Source organism: Neodiprion virginianus, chromosome 7, assembly GCF_021901495.1.
Source record: "Neodiprion virginianus isolate iyNeoVirg1 chromosome 7, iyNeoVirg1.1, whole genome shotgun sequence".
NCBI classification, from domain to species: domain Eukaryota; kingdom Metazoa; phylum Arthropoda; class Insecta; order Hymenoptera; family Diprionidae; genus Neodiprion; species Neodiprion virginianus.
This window is the reverse complement of record NC_060883.1, coordinates 8,037,927-8,054,982: the sequence shown is the minus strand read 5'-3', so window position 1 is coordinate 8,054,982 and position 17,056 is coordinate 8,037,927. Positions and strand designations below refer to the sequence as shown.

The following is a 17,056-nucleotide window of genomic DNA, read 5'->3' as shown; positions in this document are numbered from 1 at the left end:
TTAGGGGTTCACCCCCAAAAGTTGAAGGTAAACCATCATTAATGCAGGGTTTATCTCCAACAGTAGAAGATTAATCCTCAACAATCGAAGGTTCATCCCCAAGAGTTGAAGGTGAACCCTCAACGTTGAAGGTGAACCCTTAACGATAAAGGTTAATTCCTAACAATTGAGGGTACAATCCCCAAGACGTTGAAGATACGAATAAGAATCTGAATATTTTATATATTTTCGTATAGTGTATGTACACGTACGCATACATCTTTATTATAACATAATAATGAATGGAATGCATTGGGTACAGATAATTCTTCATGGCTATATGAATCATACGTACGTTGAATTTTATTAACGATTATTTTTCTACGTGTGGATACATTATACCCTCCTTCTATATTAAACCCAAATTCGTATAGATATACAAGAATTTAATAATGTTAATGTATAATTTTCGTGGCGTTCAATGATAAAAATTAATATCCAAATGCATGTATAATATATGTATATGATCGCCTCAAGATATCAAATGAGAAATAACCAGACAACTTCTTGATTAGTCAGTTTCTATTGTATTTACTAATGGTGTGCAATGCACTTTTGTAATACCGTTACATCTATTGTCCCAATAAAATGACATAATAAGCTCTTGACTCGAGAATTCTTTCAAAGTGAATCCTCGATTGGGAGGTTCACCCTCAACTTGGAGGTAAACCCTTGACTTGGGGGTTAACCCTCGCTTAAGAGGTAAGCCCTCAACTTGGGAGTAAACCTTCGACTTCGAGAATAACCCTGAATTAAGGGGTACGAATTTACCCCCCAGAGGTTGAGGGTTAGTTTGGAGGTTATTTTGGGTTAAAATTGGGGTTTTTTTCCGTAAGGGTCGAAGGGTCGAAATTCCGAAACCCGCTAAGGACAGAATGGCCAAAATGCCGAAAGGTTGGATGACGTCAGAAACCCATATATTTTCTGCAACGCCACACGTATCCGGTGGCCGGTATGCCATTTAGCATAAATCTGCATAACTATGACAACAGTATCGCGGCCTTTCGGCTTTCTGACCCTTCTGCATTTTGCGGATCGTAATTTTGCACTTTCTGAACTTTGGTTGTCGACAACTAATTTTTTTGGTTTTGCGGCTGTTCGAAGCATCAACAGCTCTCAATTTCTCATTTCGGAACTTTCATTTTTCTGTATCTCCACATTTCGTGCTTTGGTCACTTGGAATGTCAACTGTTCTGGAAATACTTTTTCGGACAAGAGAGGGTTCGGTTAAATGAACTTTCGGAAAAACAGTTGTTCTACTCGGTGATTTATCAAGAAAAGTTGTTTCAAAATTCGTGTCTCGAAAATTTTGGGTTTTCGATCAGTCAACTTTCTGTTCTTTCGGGATTTTGACCCCCACCTGATCAATCCACTATCCTCTTTTTCGCAAACGAATCTTTACCCACTTCGCCCAGGAATGTGATCGGCACTTTGGATGTTTCTTTTCTATTTTCTCTCTGTTATCTTCGGCTTTCTTTGGAGCTCGTACTGAAGTTACGAATGGCACGATTTCATCTCACGAGTTGCGATGCCGTAATGCAGGCAACAATCACCGAAGTCGCAGCATTCCAAACTTGTCGTACTCGTCAAACAATTTTTCTTGTACATCGATCGCTGTCATCCTCACCTCATAATCATTATCAAACGGTTTCGAATACCATCGTTATTCATCAGACCAGCCTGATTCCTTTGTCTCGAACAAACGATCGCTATCAAAAGTCAACGGATGAAACATCTTATACTGGATACTGGTCCATGAACTGGCGGACTGCAAGCTGTTTATTACAGCAGTTGATCACACGCGATAATTTCTAATTTTTTGCTTCCGTTTAAACAGCTGGGGTTGTTAGATTCAATGTAAGAAGGTCTTTCCATTACGTGCATAAGAGATGACCCGAGTATATTTGCACGAGGGTATTCGAATCCTGTATGGATGCCATTTTTCTCACGCATGGATACGCGGAGAGACCTCAACCATTCTATCCAGGTGGATCAACTCTTTGAATCGAGTCATCGGTGCGTCTGGTTGTTTGAGGTGTATGCGTGACCCCTTTGCCATGAATTTCCCATGAAAAGTCGACCCAACAACTTTCCTAATGGATTCAAAAACTCCTCGGATAGCGTTGCATCCACACCAAATTACAGTAAGTTATCGATGTGCCAGAGCATTCCAAATGTACACGTGCCGACGTTTTTACAAGGTTGGAGTAACTAACGTTAACGTCACAAAACATCGGGAAGATATCCATCATTTTTCAAATTTTAAAATGACTATCAAGGAGAAGATTTTCGAACAATATGCCTTACTAAATGTCGGACAATTCCAATGGTGCGTAGTAGAGATTGTTCCCGAACATGCACCGTCACGGTAACGTTACCAACTTCAACCACGTGCTTCTTTGATAACCCTGTTTGGGAGCATGTGCGTGCCAATAATTTTGACAGATAGAATCCTCTCGACTTCTATATCACTCGCCGACTTCCCGACTGCATTAGCGAGTGGAAATACCGAATGAATGCCGCAAGGACACCGGAAATGATGCAGAAGCATCAAACAACACGGTTGGTTCTCGGCTCCCAGGCACACGTTGGATTGTCCATGGCTGGGTGAGGAATAGAAAAGTGGCAGGCTTCGGCCACCGAGAATCGCAGGCGGCTCCCACAGTTACGCCAGATTGCCATCGGCTCACCTCTTTAGTGTGTTTGTGCGTCCTCTTCACCCACGTGAATAACAACCACGTTCGTGTGTGCCGGCCAGGTATCGTGGTCAAGGAGAGGCTGACGATGAGCGTGCAGGGCACAAAACCGTGTAAATGATCGGTGACTACCGGGCGTTGCTGGACTAATGATCGACCATTTGCACGATTCGATTATCCAGCCTACAATCTTGCGATTGGCTCTGCTCTAAACCCGAAACAACCTTGCTTATCGACTCTTGGATTTACTCCGAGAAGCGATTCTGTCTTTCAACCTTTGAAGTGAAACATGGGATCTTTCGTGCTCGTGTGATTTCTTGTTATGTGTATGTTTTGTGAACAAGAAAGAAAAAACTTTGGGACTATTGGATCTTCGACTAGAAGATTCAAAGAAATTGAATGCTTGAATTTTTTCAGAATTTTCGGAACGCTCTGAATGGCAAAAATAAAAGTTCGACGAGAAGACTCCATGTTTCAATTTACGTATACTGAAAACCATGTTTCACTTTAAAGGTTAACCACGACTTCCGATGTACGATTTTTAACGGATATCGAAGAAAGTTAAATTGAAGATTGATGTTATTGCAGGTGGGTAAAAAAAAAAAAAAAAAAAACGAGGAAAAATTTGTCATGTTCAGCAAATTTGGTGAAACACAGGATAATTTCGGAAGAGAATCTCTTCCGGGGAAAATGGCCGGCCATCGATCAGTTTGAAATACCCCGTTCACTTGAAAATGAAAATATTGACTCGAAATGCCTTCATTTGAGTAAAGAAACATTTTTGGGACGATTTTGTGATGTTTTGGATATGTTGCAGGAATAGATTTTTTGTTTTTTAATTTATGTTTTTCTCGCAATGCGAGAATAATTATGCAAAATAAATAGCTGCAATCAATACGTCAGAAAATTTCACTCCTATTTCATATACTTGACAATTATTTAATATGCAGTATATCTTGAGGAAATCGTAAAAACGAAAATGAAGATTGTAAATTAAAGTTTACAAAAAAGCGATTGCGATACTTAAGAGATATTTGTAATAAAATTTTGGATTAGTATTCGTAGGTCAAATGTGATTCGTTAATACGCGAATTGCATTAAACAAAGTTTCTTCGTGATATAACATTTTTCTTTAACTTCGTGCATTATTTACGTTACAATTTCACTGTCAATCAATAACCAAAGTCAATTATCAATGTAAATACTTCAAAGCAGATAGTATGATGTATTAATTCGCGTTAAATTTTAATGCAAATAACGATAATGGGATGGGACTATTTGTGAAATCGGAAAAAATTTCGAGTTCAGGCTTCTTTTTGCCTCAGTTTTAGAAAAATTAATCTGTTTATTGAAAGGAGCATACTCGATTTTTTCAAATTTTCGTCTGAATTCAATTTCAAGTTGTGAATTTGAGAAAATATCCAGTTCAAATTTTTCAACTGAATACAACTCGCAAACGAAATTGGATATTGAAAAAAGCCAGAACATTTTTTTTCTTCTGTTTTAAAACATAGATTAATGAAACATGAAAAAACTAAATTCCATAAGAATCACTGACTTCATTTAATCTTAAACACAGATTTCTTTCTTTTAATTAATGGTTCCGTGTTATTTGCTTCCGAAAAACATTCCCAAAGTATTGATTTTATTATAAATTTGAGTTAGGTAAGTTTTTCCTAATAAGCAGATCATTCAGTAATTTGGACATTAGGACATTTTCCCCATTCATATGGTTCTTATGATCAATCGGGAAATCGAGCCATTGAGACCAGTTTTCACAATTGGAAAATTCAGAATTCAAAAAATAAGAACGTACCTGGCTCTGGTCATCTGTTTTTGCACCGAAAAATACATCAAAAACTTTGAAAAATCAAACTGAATTTTCTACTGATCTACTCCACTCCAATGATAGTTCTCTAGAGTTCAAATTTAAGTAAGAGATCAGAATCATTCGATACCGCAAGAATGATCGCAGCCTCAGATTTTATTCAGTGACAAGGAAATTTTCTACTCAGTAATCATAAAAATTGATATGCAAAGATAATGAAATTTAATTATTTCGTTATAATTTTTTGTCTCCTTCATAGCGAATTATACCGAAAGTAAGGTAAGTTTGAAATTTTTTAATTTGTAATTCGATTAATGACTATTATAAAACAGGTAATTATAGTCTCGAGAATTCGAAGCTTACAAATAATTTGAAAATACTTCATAATTGGGGGTGAGGTTGAAATTCCGAATTTGAAAGGTTCCGAAAGCTCCAAATTCCGAATTATTTGGTGGCCAAATTCAAAGTAAGGATTCAAACTTTCACGAACGTCGAAGTTTCGTATGGTTCGAAACCCGACGCTCAAAGTTCCGAATGGGCAAGGACGAGAAAATTTAAAAATCCGAAATGTCAAAATTCCGGGTGATTGAAGATTTTAAGTTCTGCGAAGTTCTGGTTTGCTAAAATTTCACCACTTTGATGTTTGTCCGTTACGGATTTTCGATATTTTTACGTTCGGAATCTGGTAATTCTGATTTTCGGTTTTTCTGATTTCTTACACCGACTCGTATAGTAAACTACGCTGAGTGAGTATGTTTCAATTTTTGGAATTCTACTCTATCGAAATTTTATGTTTCGGAATTTTGCTCTATCGTAAATCGAATTTTCGGAATCTTGCATTTTGGAACTTTGAGCCATCGGGTTTCCAATCATTCGAAACTTTGACGTTTCTTCAAAGTTTGATTCCTTTACTTCAAGTTTCGCCACGAAATAATTCAGAATTGAGCGCTTTCGGAACTTCAACCCCGTCCTTATAATTGAACCTGCGCAGAATCTTCACCAGTGTGATAAAATTGATAACCGAAAAAAAGTGATCGAAAAGCGATGAACAGGCCGATATTTTCACGTTCGTTTCCCGCATCCGGATAGCAAAAGCATTGGCACACAGCAGTCTGCCAAATCTATTATGCAATGTACGATCGTAGACAAATTTACATGTAATTACAAGTCAATTCACTCAGTCAACGAACTCGTTATGACGCTGAGCTACCATCCAGTGAATAACGTCCAAGTTACAATTTCCGCGAGCGAGATTTATTTAATGGAAACGTTACACGAACAATTTAAACATTGTGGGATAAATCCGCCTGCATTTATGCAATTTACAGCACATTTACAAATGCCGGCGGATACTGACCTTATGTTACAATGTCGACATTACGTTTCCATGAAACAACTTGTACAGTACAAGGTAAACATGCAAGGGAAAAAGTAAAAATTGAATGAAACAAATTCGGGTTATCGCCCGATTACAATTTACAATTAATTGCCGTTTAATTACAATTTACAGAGAATTACATTTTTGTCAATAATTACTTGTTACATGCGGCATTTTTGTTCAGGGTAAAATAAATTACAAATTATAATCGCACTTTATAATCAAGGGGAAATAAAATACAAGATACACTGGCATTTTGTAATTTGAGCACAAGAAAATACAAATCATATTCCGTCTCGTATATGAAGACTGATGAAATACAAAGTACATAATAAAAAAGTAACCAACTTCGAATCAACAGCAATTCTACCAAGTAAATTATACGTTTATTCGGATCAATTACAATTTTGGCATTTAATAGACATCATTAATCAATTCAATTCTAATTGTGAATATGTACAATAAACCATTACACTAAGTCTAAAATTTCAACAAATACCAGCACCTTTACAATTTTTTATATCGTTTTAACCCAGTTACAAAATACCAATATAATCTTCATATTATTTTTATTTTATTTATTTTTTTTTTTTTGTTTCCAAAATACCCACAAAACGTAATTAGCATTTTACCCGCGAATTACAAAATTAAATTGCCGTTCATTGTCGCCCAAATTACAAATCATATTCGTAATTTGTATTCAACTAAATTTCACAATTGTGCCCGTCACTGATTTCATGTAAAACGATGATAGATGTGAGTGTATTTGAAAAATTTTTAGTCGGTTTCATATAATGCCGATAGACGCGATCACGTGGTCAGCCAATGTCTTGAAGTGGAAATGAAATCTAGATTGGAAATCGGAGGAGGACGACATCGCTCGGGGAGTACGGTTCACAATTATAGCTACGCTGACGATGAGGATCGGAGTTTTGAAAGGAGGTCCAGGACGCGCGTCCTGCCACGTGACTCGAGCCACGTCCATACGACAACGTCACAGCCACGTGATGTATATACCGGCACCGATGAATTTAACAAAGCGACGATGAATATTAATATTCGGACACTTCCGCCGCGCAGCGAACACTTAGAAAGGTTATAATATGTAACACCGCGTTGGCAATTTGGCGGTCGAAACATCTAATCCTGCAATTAGTCACGTTTGCCGGAATTCTAGCTATTATAGATTATCGACAAAACAAGGGTAGCTAGATAAATTGGAATTTTTATTTTTTATTCGATATTTCAATTTCAAGCCGAAAAAAAAAACTCAGTATGAGTGAGCATGTGAATTTATAGATTGTTAGAAAACTGATTAGAAATAAATGTCTGAACGAAGTGGTCAACTTTTTAAAGCAACAAACGGTTTTGGACTGGCCATGAGCCAGCTCTCAAACTTCCCGTTCTCACACTGCAGATTCCAAGTTCTTGGAGGAAAAAAAAAAGAACAATATCCAATTCGAACTTCGAACTACAAATTCATATTCGTGATTAAAGATTTTGAATATCTGACCTTATTTGTTATATATATTACATTCGTGATTAGCGATCCAAACAACTTCACGGTACCAATTTTCATTCGAATTCATTTATCCATTCTCAAGATATCGTTATTCTAATTTGATTTTTTGGAATTTTGTCATTTAAATAATTGAAAAAGTGCTGAACCGATCAAAGCCAAATCTATTCAGTTCTAAGTTTGGAAAAGCTGCGTCGATTGAGACCAAAATCATTGAAATCCGGTTAATCGCTTTCGAGATATCGTCGAATAAAAATATCTATCGCATAAAACCATTAAATGATATACACACACAGCAACTATCTGAGAATGATTGAAGATAATTCTCCCAACTTCAAAACGTGAAGATCCGGTGAAAACTAAACGTTTCATTTTCGGAATGATTCCAATAACTTTCTTTTTTTCCGAAAACAAAGAAATGGAAAGCCAAAAATTTGAACTGTATTAATTAGTTGTATCCGAGTACGAATATTTTTTTCGAAAAAAGTCGCACCTGCGTCGACTCTTCGTCCTTGAATAAGGACGAGTAATATTAAATACTGATACTAAAAACATCGAGTGTGACGTATGATAATAGAAAAATAATAAATGAAGTTACAATTAATCATTCTGCGCATCGTTAACACGCAAGAGGAAAATTCCAAGCACGTTTCGGAATTGGACACACCTAACGCAGCTTTGTTCTGCAAATAAATCTAATAATAAAGCAGGAATAAGGGCCATTGAATTTGATCAGCACGCGGAATGGCGCGGAAGGCAGGTAATGTTAACATAGTAATAATTATACAATTGTTCTAATAAAACAATTGTTCACGTTTCTTCCGTGGATGAATGCATGAATTTACGTAATCAGGGAAGTGGTCGCTGTACGTATTTCAATTAAACGTTTGCGATTCTTTTATTGCTCTGCAAAAAATGAGAGATTTTTGAATTTTTATGTGAAACTGTACGATTGCAAGGGTGTGAATAATTGTAAAACTTCGGGAACAGCTTCGCGAAATTCTTATGTTCTGCGAAACAAATTCAAACAGCTTCATTTCTACACATTTGATCAAAGTCTGGACACATACTTTTATTTACTTGAACTTACACAAAGTCTGTATATAATATTTTAGGTGAATTTGTACGCACTCCCAATTCCTGTGAAATGATTACACGAAGGTTTTCAAAAACATTGGATGTGTGAAACGACGAAATCTAGAAATACATACTGTTGAATATTAGCGCCAAAAATAGGAATCTGCTTTATCATTTGTGCAATCAATTATCGGCCGAAAAAATCAAAGGGAAAGTTTCGATCGTATCTTCAAACTCTCACTTCCTGCACACATGTATTTCTCTGCAAATTGTGAAAATCTTTTTATCAAAAGAAATCAACTTTTATACCCGCAATAAAGATCCTGTATGTACATAAAATTGCAGTATAATTAAATGCTCATTTATTCAGTTGGATTGTACTGGTCATTTCTTCAAATCAAAAAAAATATAAACTAACGGTCGAAAAAACGACCCAACTTTGACGATTTATCTTGGGACCATGGAACAAGGAATAGGATTTATTTTCAGAGGGTTTATTTAACACATATTTAAGTATAAAAAAAAAAGTTATCGTCATCAGTTTGATTCAAAATGGTGGTGGCAAAGACTAACTTTTAAATCGCCTTTTTTTTAAATAAAACTCCTTCATGGGAGGACGGATTTTTCGTAAAGTATAAAACCTGACAAGAAAAATCAAAGAATTATATAATCTATATACTATTGCCTATGGAAGTGCGAAGGGTTTTTTTTTTAATCAAATTTTGTAGAAATGGTGCACTTTTGAAAAAATGAGTCGATTATTGGCCAAAAAATGAGCAGTAAATTGTGTGCAAAAAACAATTTTACATTATATAAAAAAACGGCTACGTACTTCCGTAAATAACGTAATTGTAAAGCTACTGTCAAAATTTCCAATCGATCCATGCAATGGTGTTCAAGTAATCTGTCCTCCAATTGCCAAGTTTGAATAGGTGGTCTCGAAAAAAATGCGTCCAAACTGTTATGATCCTGAAATATTATTTGTGCCAAAAACAAATCAAATTTTCCCAAAATCGTAGAGCGGTGTTTCCGCTCAAAATACCATAACCTCAAAACACAAGACTCGTAATGAGCGTCCTAGGAGTGAAAAAAACGAGATTTGGTAATTGTTAGTTTTCCAATAGCTGACGAATTTTGCACCGGATGCCAAAATCAATTGTCACACGTCTATAGTCGTTATTGCGTACTTACCCGTTGCTGAATATGTAACTCGAATCATTGTCAGAGGGAATCGACGTCAGATGAAGTATTGATCGAAACCGTGGCCAATAATAAGCGACAGGAGTTACCAACCAAGCAATTATTATCTCGAATATAGGTATGAATCGACCCCTATTCCACGCTTCGCGTTGTTCATCGATTCATATGTTTGTATGAAAATTTGAACTCACCGTTACAAAAACTAATTCTCTCTTCATTGCCAGACGGTTACCTAATTAATTTACATCGGAACGTCAAAGCGATACGCTTTTAACCAAATTATTCGCGAAGTTAATTTGGATTTGGTTCAAGATTTTAAAGGCAGAATGAGCTCTGTGACAAGACGGTTGACAGGATTCGAAATTCCATAATTTATTAATCAAGCTCCATGTTCTTAAGCTCTAAGCGAAATTGATTTCAAATTTTAGCTGATCCCTTTTTACACAGAAATAAATTTCCCGTTCGATCGGAAAAAGTTTTCATCCAATATCTTGCCATTTTCATGCTTTAATATTTTTTTTTCCGCGGAATAAATTGTAATCGCTGTTGAATTCCGTCCGAACAATAAACCAGAGTGAGTTTCAGGAGACCTGAACTCTCGTTTATGCATCGCTGATTGATTTCGATGCAGTCTGAAATATTGAGTTGTTCTTTTTCCCTTCTTCTTATGGAAAATGCATCTATCGTGACTGAATCTGTATTTACAACGTTGTCAAAATTGACTTGTATCAATTCCCTTAACTTTGATTATAGCTTTAAACTCGAGGACATGTCGATATTTAGATTCGCAGGAACGCGGATATGTAAGCGATGGGTAAAACATTTTTCTGCATGAATAAATTTAAACTTCGTGCAAAACATTGCAGCGGGATACTATAAAGTTTGATTAGGCATCTGTAAGAAATTACAAGCGTATCGGGTGTGCAAATTGTATCAAATATTACAGATGTAAGTATTGGTTAATTTTGGCATATAAAAAAAATATACGATAATGTCATCGTTCTGAAGTTGTGATTATTGATTTGGTTGAATATATATTTGAAGTCGTCGAGATTCAATCAAATGATTAGATCAATAAATGAGCTTCAGAATAATGAAGATCAGACACACCCCGAACATCATTGAAGTTTTGAGAAGCAAGTATTTTAATATGCGTTCGGATTATTTGTATTCAGTAAGTTGCCGGGTATTGATTTGAATAACGTCGAAAATTGATTATTTCAAAAAAACTTCGTGCGTCATAGTTTTTTTTTTCATAAAAAATTCAGATAATTCTGTGACTATCGTACAATTAGTAAAGCGTTAGAAAACAAAAGTTGGCATTCACATGAAAATCTATCGTTCAACCGTTGAACTATGTGACTTTTTTGCAAAAAAAATTAAAATAAATAAAAAACAAAATGATGAAAAAAAATTCAACGAGCATTTTTAAACTACATATTGAAATTATTCCTGAATTGAACCCACATTTGAGGTAATTGCATTGTTTTAGGTACCTCTTCTGATTGTAAATGACCGTGCAAAAATTGTGAAAAATAACACATTCTTTTTAAAACTTTGAATTTAGGTTGATGTTCCTAGAAATAACCCATATAATGAAAAAATTTCAATTTTGTTCGTTTCAGCCCAAAATTGGGACCACCAGAGAGCACGCATCAAATTTTCAACACGATTGAAGATCTTTTTTGGGACTTGGTTGATTAAAGACTCAATCAATTATGGTTCAATTGACTTAAGAAAAATTACCAAGTGTAGTTCAAACTAGTGATAAAAGATCTTCAGAGTTTAAAAAAACATCCATTCCAATCTTAGAAATTTTTTGGTGGCAAAATTTAAAGTCAATAAATCGAACTTCGACGAAACGTCAAAGTTTCAAACGGCCTGAAACCCGACGCTCAAAGTTTGGAAAGTCTAAAGTTCCGAAAGGGCAAAAATGAGAAAATTTAAAAATCCGAAACATCGAATGTTCGAAAATTTTCAGTTCCGTGAATATCAGGCTTAGTGGTATTTCGCCACTTTGATCTTTCTTTGTTTTGGATTTTCGATATTTCTACGTTCGAAATCCTGGTCATTCTGACTTTCGGTTTTTTATGATTTTTCACACCGACTCGTTGAGTAAACCACACTGTGTGAGTATATATTTAAATTTTCGGAATTTTACTCTACCGAAACTTTATATTTTGGAATTTTGCTCCTTTGGAACTTTGCACTATCGCAAATTGAATTTTCGGAATCTTGAACTTTGGAACTTTGAGTCGTCGGGTTTCCGACCGAACGAAACTTTCTCGTTTCTCCAAATTTTGATTTCCTTTCTTGTAAGTTTCGCTACGAAATAATTCGGAATTAGGCGCTTCCGGATCTTTTCAAATTCGGAACTTGCACCCCACCCCCGTCATTTCAATCAGAAAATACCAAAGCTCGGTAAAATTATTTCTACGACATTGTTCCGCCTCCCGAGAGTCTCTGCACTTACAACGTGTAGCCTCCACCTTAATGACTCCTGCCTCTGAGCACCGGCAGCGGAACCTAGGTGGAAAAAAGCCGCAAAGACCCGCAAGAAAGATAACGCGAGGAAGGTAAGTAAGCTGGTTAAAAACTCCAGCAGACTCATCTTCGTCGTTATATCATCATCATCGGATCATCCTGCAAACTTTTCTGCAGGATCATCCCTGAGCCTTGATCGTCGTCCTGATCCTTTTCGATTGCCGCGCGATTCCAACGCTTAATTATTTCTGCTTAGAGGGTGTCAAGTTTCGAATCAATCATATGTCAAACTCGTCGAATGGCAAGATTTTATACTTTAATACTTTTGGTCTGAAATGTTGGTGGCCAGCAATTTTTCACAACTCGATTTCATTGAGTCGTTACCGTACAGAGATTACTTAAATTTCAATTTATAATTAGTGGATTTATTGATTCATGTTCTTCCTAATTTGCTTGATTCGGCAATTAGTCATTTGTTCCTTTTTTTTTTTTCTTTTTTTTTGGCCCGAACAGTAAGACGCACTTAAATCAAGTATATTTTCTGCGATCAAGGCGTTGGTTCATTCAACAACCTTTTTTTCCATTATTACTAATAATTCATTTATACAATTTACTGAAATAGAACTGAAAAATGTACCCAGATCAAAAAATATCATTCTAATTGAGTTAATAATTTAAGGGTTTCCCAGAGTCTTAATTATTCCAGTAATATTTACAAACGATATTTACTTCTATTTATTAAAACATAATACTGAACCCAATAAGCAAGAACTATTGAACCTATAAAAGTGATTAAATCCAAACACGGGTTCTTCGATAACGAATCGAACTATTATTATTTGTAACTTTTTAAAACATTTGACCAAACAAATTGTTTTCATTAGACGAGATGTGAAAAAATAAAATAAACAAACATCGGTCAGATGATTGTTAAAAATTTTCTTCACCGATAAAGTGAACTACAAAAATTAACGATACAATTTACGTATTTAAGAAACAAAATCTCTAACTATTGAGCTTAATTTTCTGCTCAAATTTCATATTATTCCGATTTGAGGATGCAGCGTTCGGGTAAAATGAAACTACATTGATGAACTTTCAAAACCTCTGTTCAATGATTCTAACATTGAAATAACTCATTGCACGAAGATTTTTGAAAAACGACGCTGCTCACGGTTCAAAACAATATTATTCAAAGTATTTTCCGTGGCTCGTGATAAACGGGACACCCCATAAGCTCGAGGTTTGTAATGGAACGCGTTATCGGCAAAGCTGGTACAGGATTTGCAAAGATCAAGATCCGACACCGAGATCGAGAGAATCGGGATGGGCATAGATGACCTTGTACGTTGTAATTAAACCTCATGAATCAACCGATTATTTATCACTTCACTCGCCGGCCGAGGTAATTTTCATGCGAAGATTCTCTATGCGAATAATAAATTCTACTTCGTTCTTTTTTTTCGCACACTGTGCGGTTTTTTTCTTTCTTTTTTTTTTTTTTTTTTTTTTATCCAACTGTTCTATCTTTATACACGTCAAACCGGACTTTCTACGACCAAGTTGCCGAAGTATCGTGAATACGGACGGATTCGCACGAACTGTGAGATTTGCGAAAATGATTATAGACGAGAGATTTCACCCAACTGACCCTGCGATTATTCTTCTCAGCGCGCGAATGACTAACATATATTATTTTCACATTCAAAAATTTATACACATATTCAACGTACGAAATACACGACGATTATGAAAATCAGAAGATCAAAATCGAAACATACTTGTTTCACACCAAATTTGCTATTCGTATTGTTTATTGAATAAAATACGTGTGTATTGTACTTAATAACTCCACTTATCGTCAATAAACTTGCAGAATCGAGATTGAAAAACTTGATTTCGTTACTATTTACTCATTTATTCGTTATTTATTACAATTACCAATAGCAATCGACGATTTAACAGATTTTCTTCTTCTTCTTTTGTTATTCTTTCCAACATACCGCATCTACTTATACGTACAACTATATACCTTTATCTAAGTCATCATAATTCGAATAAACTGACTTTACCGTAATTGTTGAGAAAGTAGAAGTTAGGTAATGAATCAATATTTGAATGAGGTTGATCGCCAGTTTATGATAGATTTTTTCATCGCTCACTTTTAGTCGAGCATCAAATTACAGGCAGTAAAATAAGCTGCTGTAGACAGAAACCAGACAAATGACGGGCTATTTTTTACTATCGATATTGGACATAACGGTCCATCAATGAAAACAGAAACAACAATAATAATAGCAACAAACACGATGATAATAATAATGACGATGATGACGATGATGATGATGAAAAAAAGGATAAACAACCATCACGATTCAAATAGATAAACTAAAATCAAACCAAGTGAACTTTTTTTTTTATCAATTCTCTAGTCATTAATTTGGTACGGATTAAAATTGAAATCGGCAAATTTGTAGTAAGAGATTTTGCAAAATATGTTGGGTTCTTTTTTTTTTTTTTTTTTCTCTTTTCATCTTGCTACGAGATAGGCGTTGCCTTCATTTTTGGCACAAATTTTGTTACCGGACGAACATCGTCTGTCCGAGATAAATTTCTAGCGACTGATGCCAGGTGCCGGTAAGGTTCGTTCCTTCTTGTGCTGCGATCTGTGGGCCGAAGGTGAAACCTGTTCCTCTTCTCACTTGTCTGCAATGCCAACGCGAACACAGCACGCAACTGTGTTTATATTCACTCCTTCATTTCCCACGCGATATTTATCGTACACGTTATTTTTTTACAATTTTTTTTTTTCTTTCTTTCCATCCTCGAACCGATGGATCGATCTCGACGATACCTTTACTGGCAATTAAACATACACGTTATACTTGTAAATTAATTTCTTTAGACGATAATTGAAGAAATGACTGACAGACGAGAGCAATTATCCATCTGATTCTTCTCTTCGAATTTCTTGGTGTTCTTTTCAATCTGTTTTTTTTTTTTCGAATCTCGGTTGATTACCGTTATTCGCAATTTAAAATTACCGCCTCTACTGGCCAATGGTATTATTTCATACCCAGTTTTAACAATATCGGTAAAGGAGGGCCGATAAATAACCCATCATTGATTTATCTCGCCTCGGGAACTAATGGGAATAAAATTTTTCGAAGCAGCCGTTTTTTCTCAGGATTTGCTCGATTTTTTAAAACCTCTTCGTTTCGTTTCGGCATAACCGTTGGAATTCTACAATTATATGGTGCAACAATATTCATATAATTATTTGTACAAGATCTACACTTACTTTTACAGTATCAATGAGACAGCAGATTTCACTTAACTATGTTACGTATACGTTACACACGATAGACTTTTACTCTCTTATTTTACCTTGGAACAGACTAGTCGGCGATACCGCTGTAGTGGAATCTGGAGAGAATCTTCTCCGTTTACTACTTTAAGATCTACCGGGTGTCTCAACAATCTTTATCGCCTAGGTTTTTATGTATAATTATATACAGGTAATTTATATTATACGGCGTTGGCTACACTGAGTAAAATTTAATTTATCATTGTGACTAAAGAAATTGCATTGAATAAGGTCTTGCACAAATTAATTGCTCCATCGACATCAAATCAGGTACCCGTGATAGTTACAACTACATATCCTACGAATTACCGTGAGTAAAAAGAGTTATAAAGCATACAAGATTTCCTGGTTACGGCTACAAAACTCATCCCGATTTTCTACCTTAAATTACATTTTCCAAATTCGGTAAAAGAAAACGAAACGAGAATATAGTTGAGGACCGTAAAATTTTACCACCAGTAGGATTTTATCTGGGCATGCAGGTTCAAAGAAGCTCGTCTACTCGTTACAACGGTGGAAATTATCTCCGTCATTATGCATGTAGCCAAGTCATGTAAATACCGTTTCTCGTATCAGCGAGAAATCGTCTCTAGTGTTTCCGAAGAACAGGAGGAGCGAAGAAAAGCAGAGCAAAAAAGATCCCTCTACTTGTAGCCGTATACGGTAAGTAAAGCGTCATAGCCGAGGTACGAAGGAGCAATTTTCACCTCGAGTAACGAGCAATTGCATCAAACCGAACGAGGTGTTTAAACCGAATGAGTCATCCAGTATACATAATGCATTCGTGCGTTTACAACTAGTCGACGTAATATTATGCAAAAGAATGTCAGCGGCCTGGTTTTCCATATACCGCTGTTAGTTACTAGTATTAAATTCAATTCACAACCTTTCAACCACTCTGTTTATCTTTTCACTTCCATATTTCGTCACATTTACCGGTGCCGCTTCATCGGTCCGGGATGAAGCACCAAAAAAAAACTCTAGCGCAGGTATTTATACTGTAGGTACAGTTTTTTCTCACGGAATCAGGAAGGCGATCTTCTATCCATCTCTCATTAGTATCGACATCTTGTACAGAAAAAAAATTGAAGAACTAGGGTGTCTACTAAAGTCAGGATCCCATTTCAGCTTTTTCCAAGCAATTTTTTCAATTTTCACAGATTATCGGAGAGACGATTTTCCATTCGTGGTGCACTTAAACAATTTTGGTCGGTATCTAGCAAAATTATTTCTTTTTCGGATCTATGGGTTGTACAAAATGTTTCATACTTCGATCTTTAAAAAAGACAGTACCTAACCGCAAGCCTGTAAGTTGATGGTTATTTTAATTATTGAAAAGAAATTTGTGTTCGTAAAACAATTCTCTGAGAACTCCAAAATGTTCCAGGAGAAAAAAATCTCTGAGAATTCAAGAACTTCCAGGTTTTTCCAGGTAGTAGGCAACCTGATGGAACACCATCTAAAATCG

At 35.7% G+C, this 17,056-nt stretch overlaps 2 protein-coding genes across 9 annotated transcripts in view; one reads left to right on the top strand and one right to left on the bottom strand.

Moving 5' to 3' along the window:
- The window catches only part of LOC124309592 (thyrotroph embryonic factor), a 223,562-nt gene that overhangs the window by 134,949 nt on the left and 71,557 nt on the right, over window positions 1–17,056 (bottom strand). The window lies entirely within an intron of this gene.
- LOC124309593 (serine/arginine repetitive matrix protein 3) overlaps window positions 11,884–17,056 on the top strand; it is a 28,956-nt gene continuing 23,783 nt past the window's right edge. Inside the window, exon 1 of the mRNA XM_046773372.1 lies at window positions 11,884–12,313. Within this exon, the coding sequence (XP_046629328.1) occupies window positions 12,231–12,313 (83 nt within the window). The 5' untranslated portion in view covers window positions 11,884–12,230. The remainder of the gene's footprint in view (window positions 12,314–17,056) is intronic.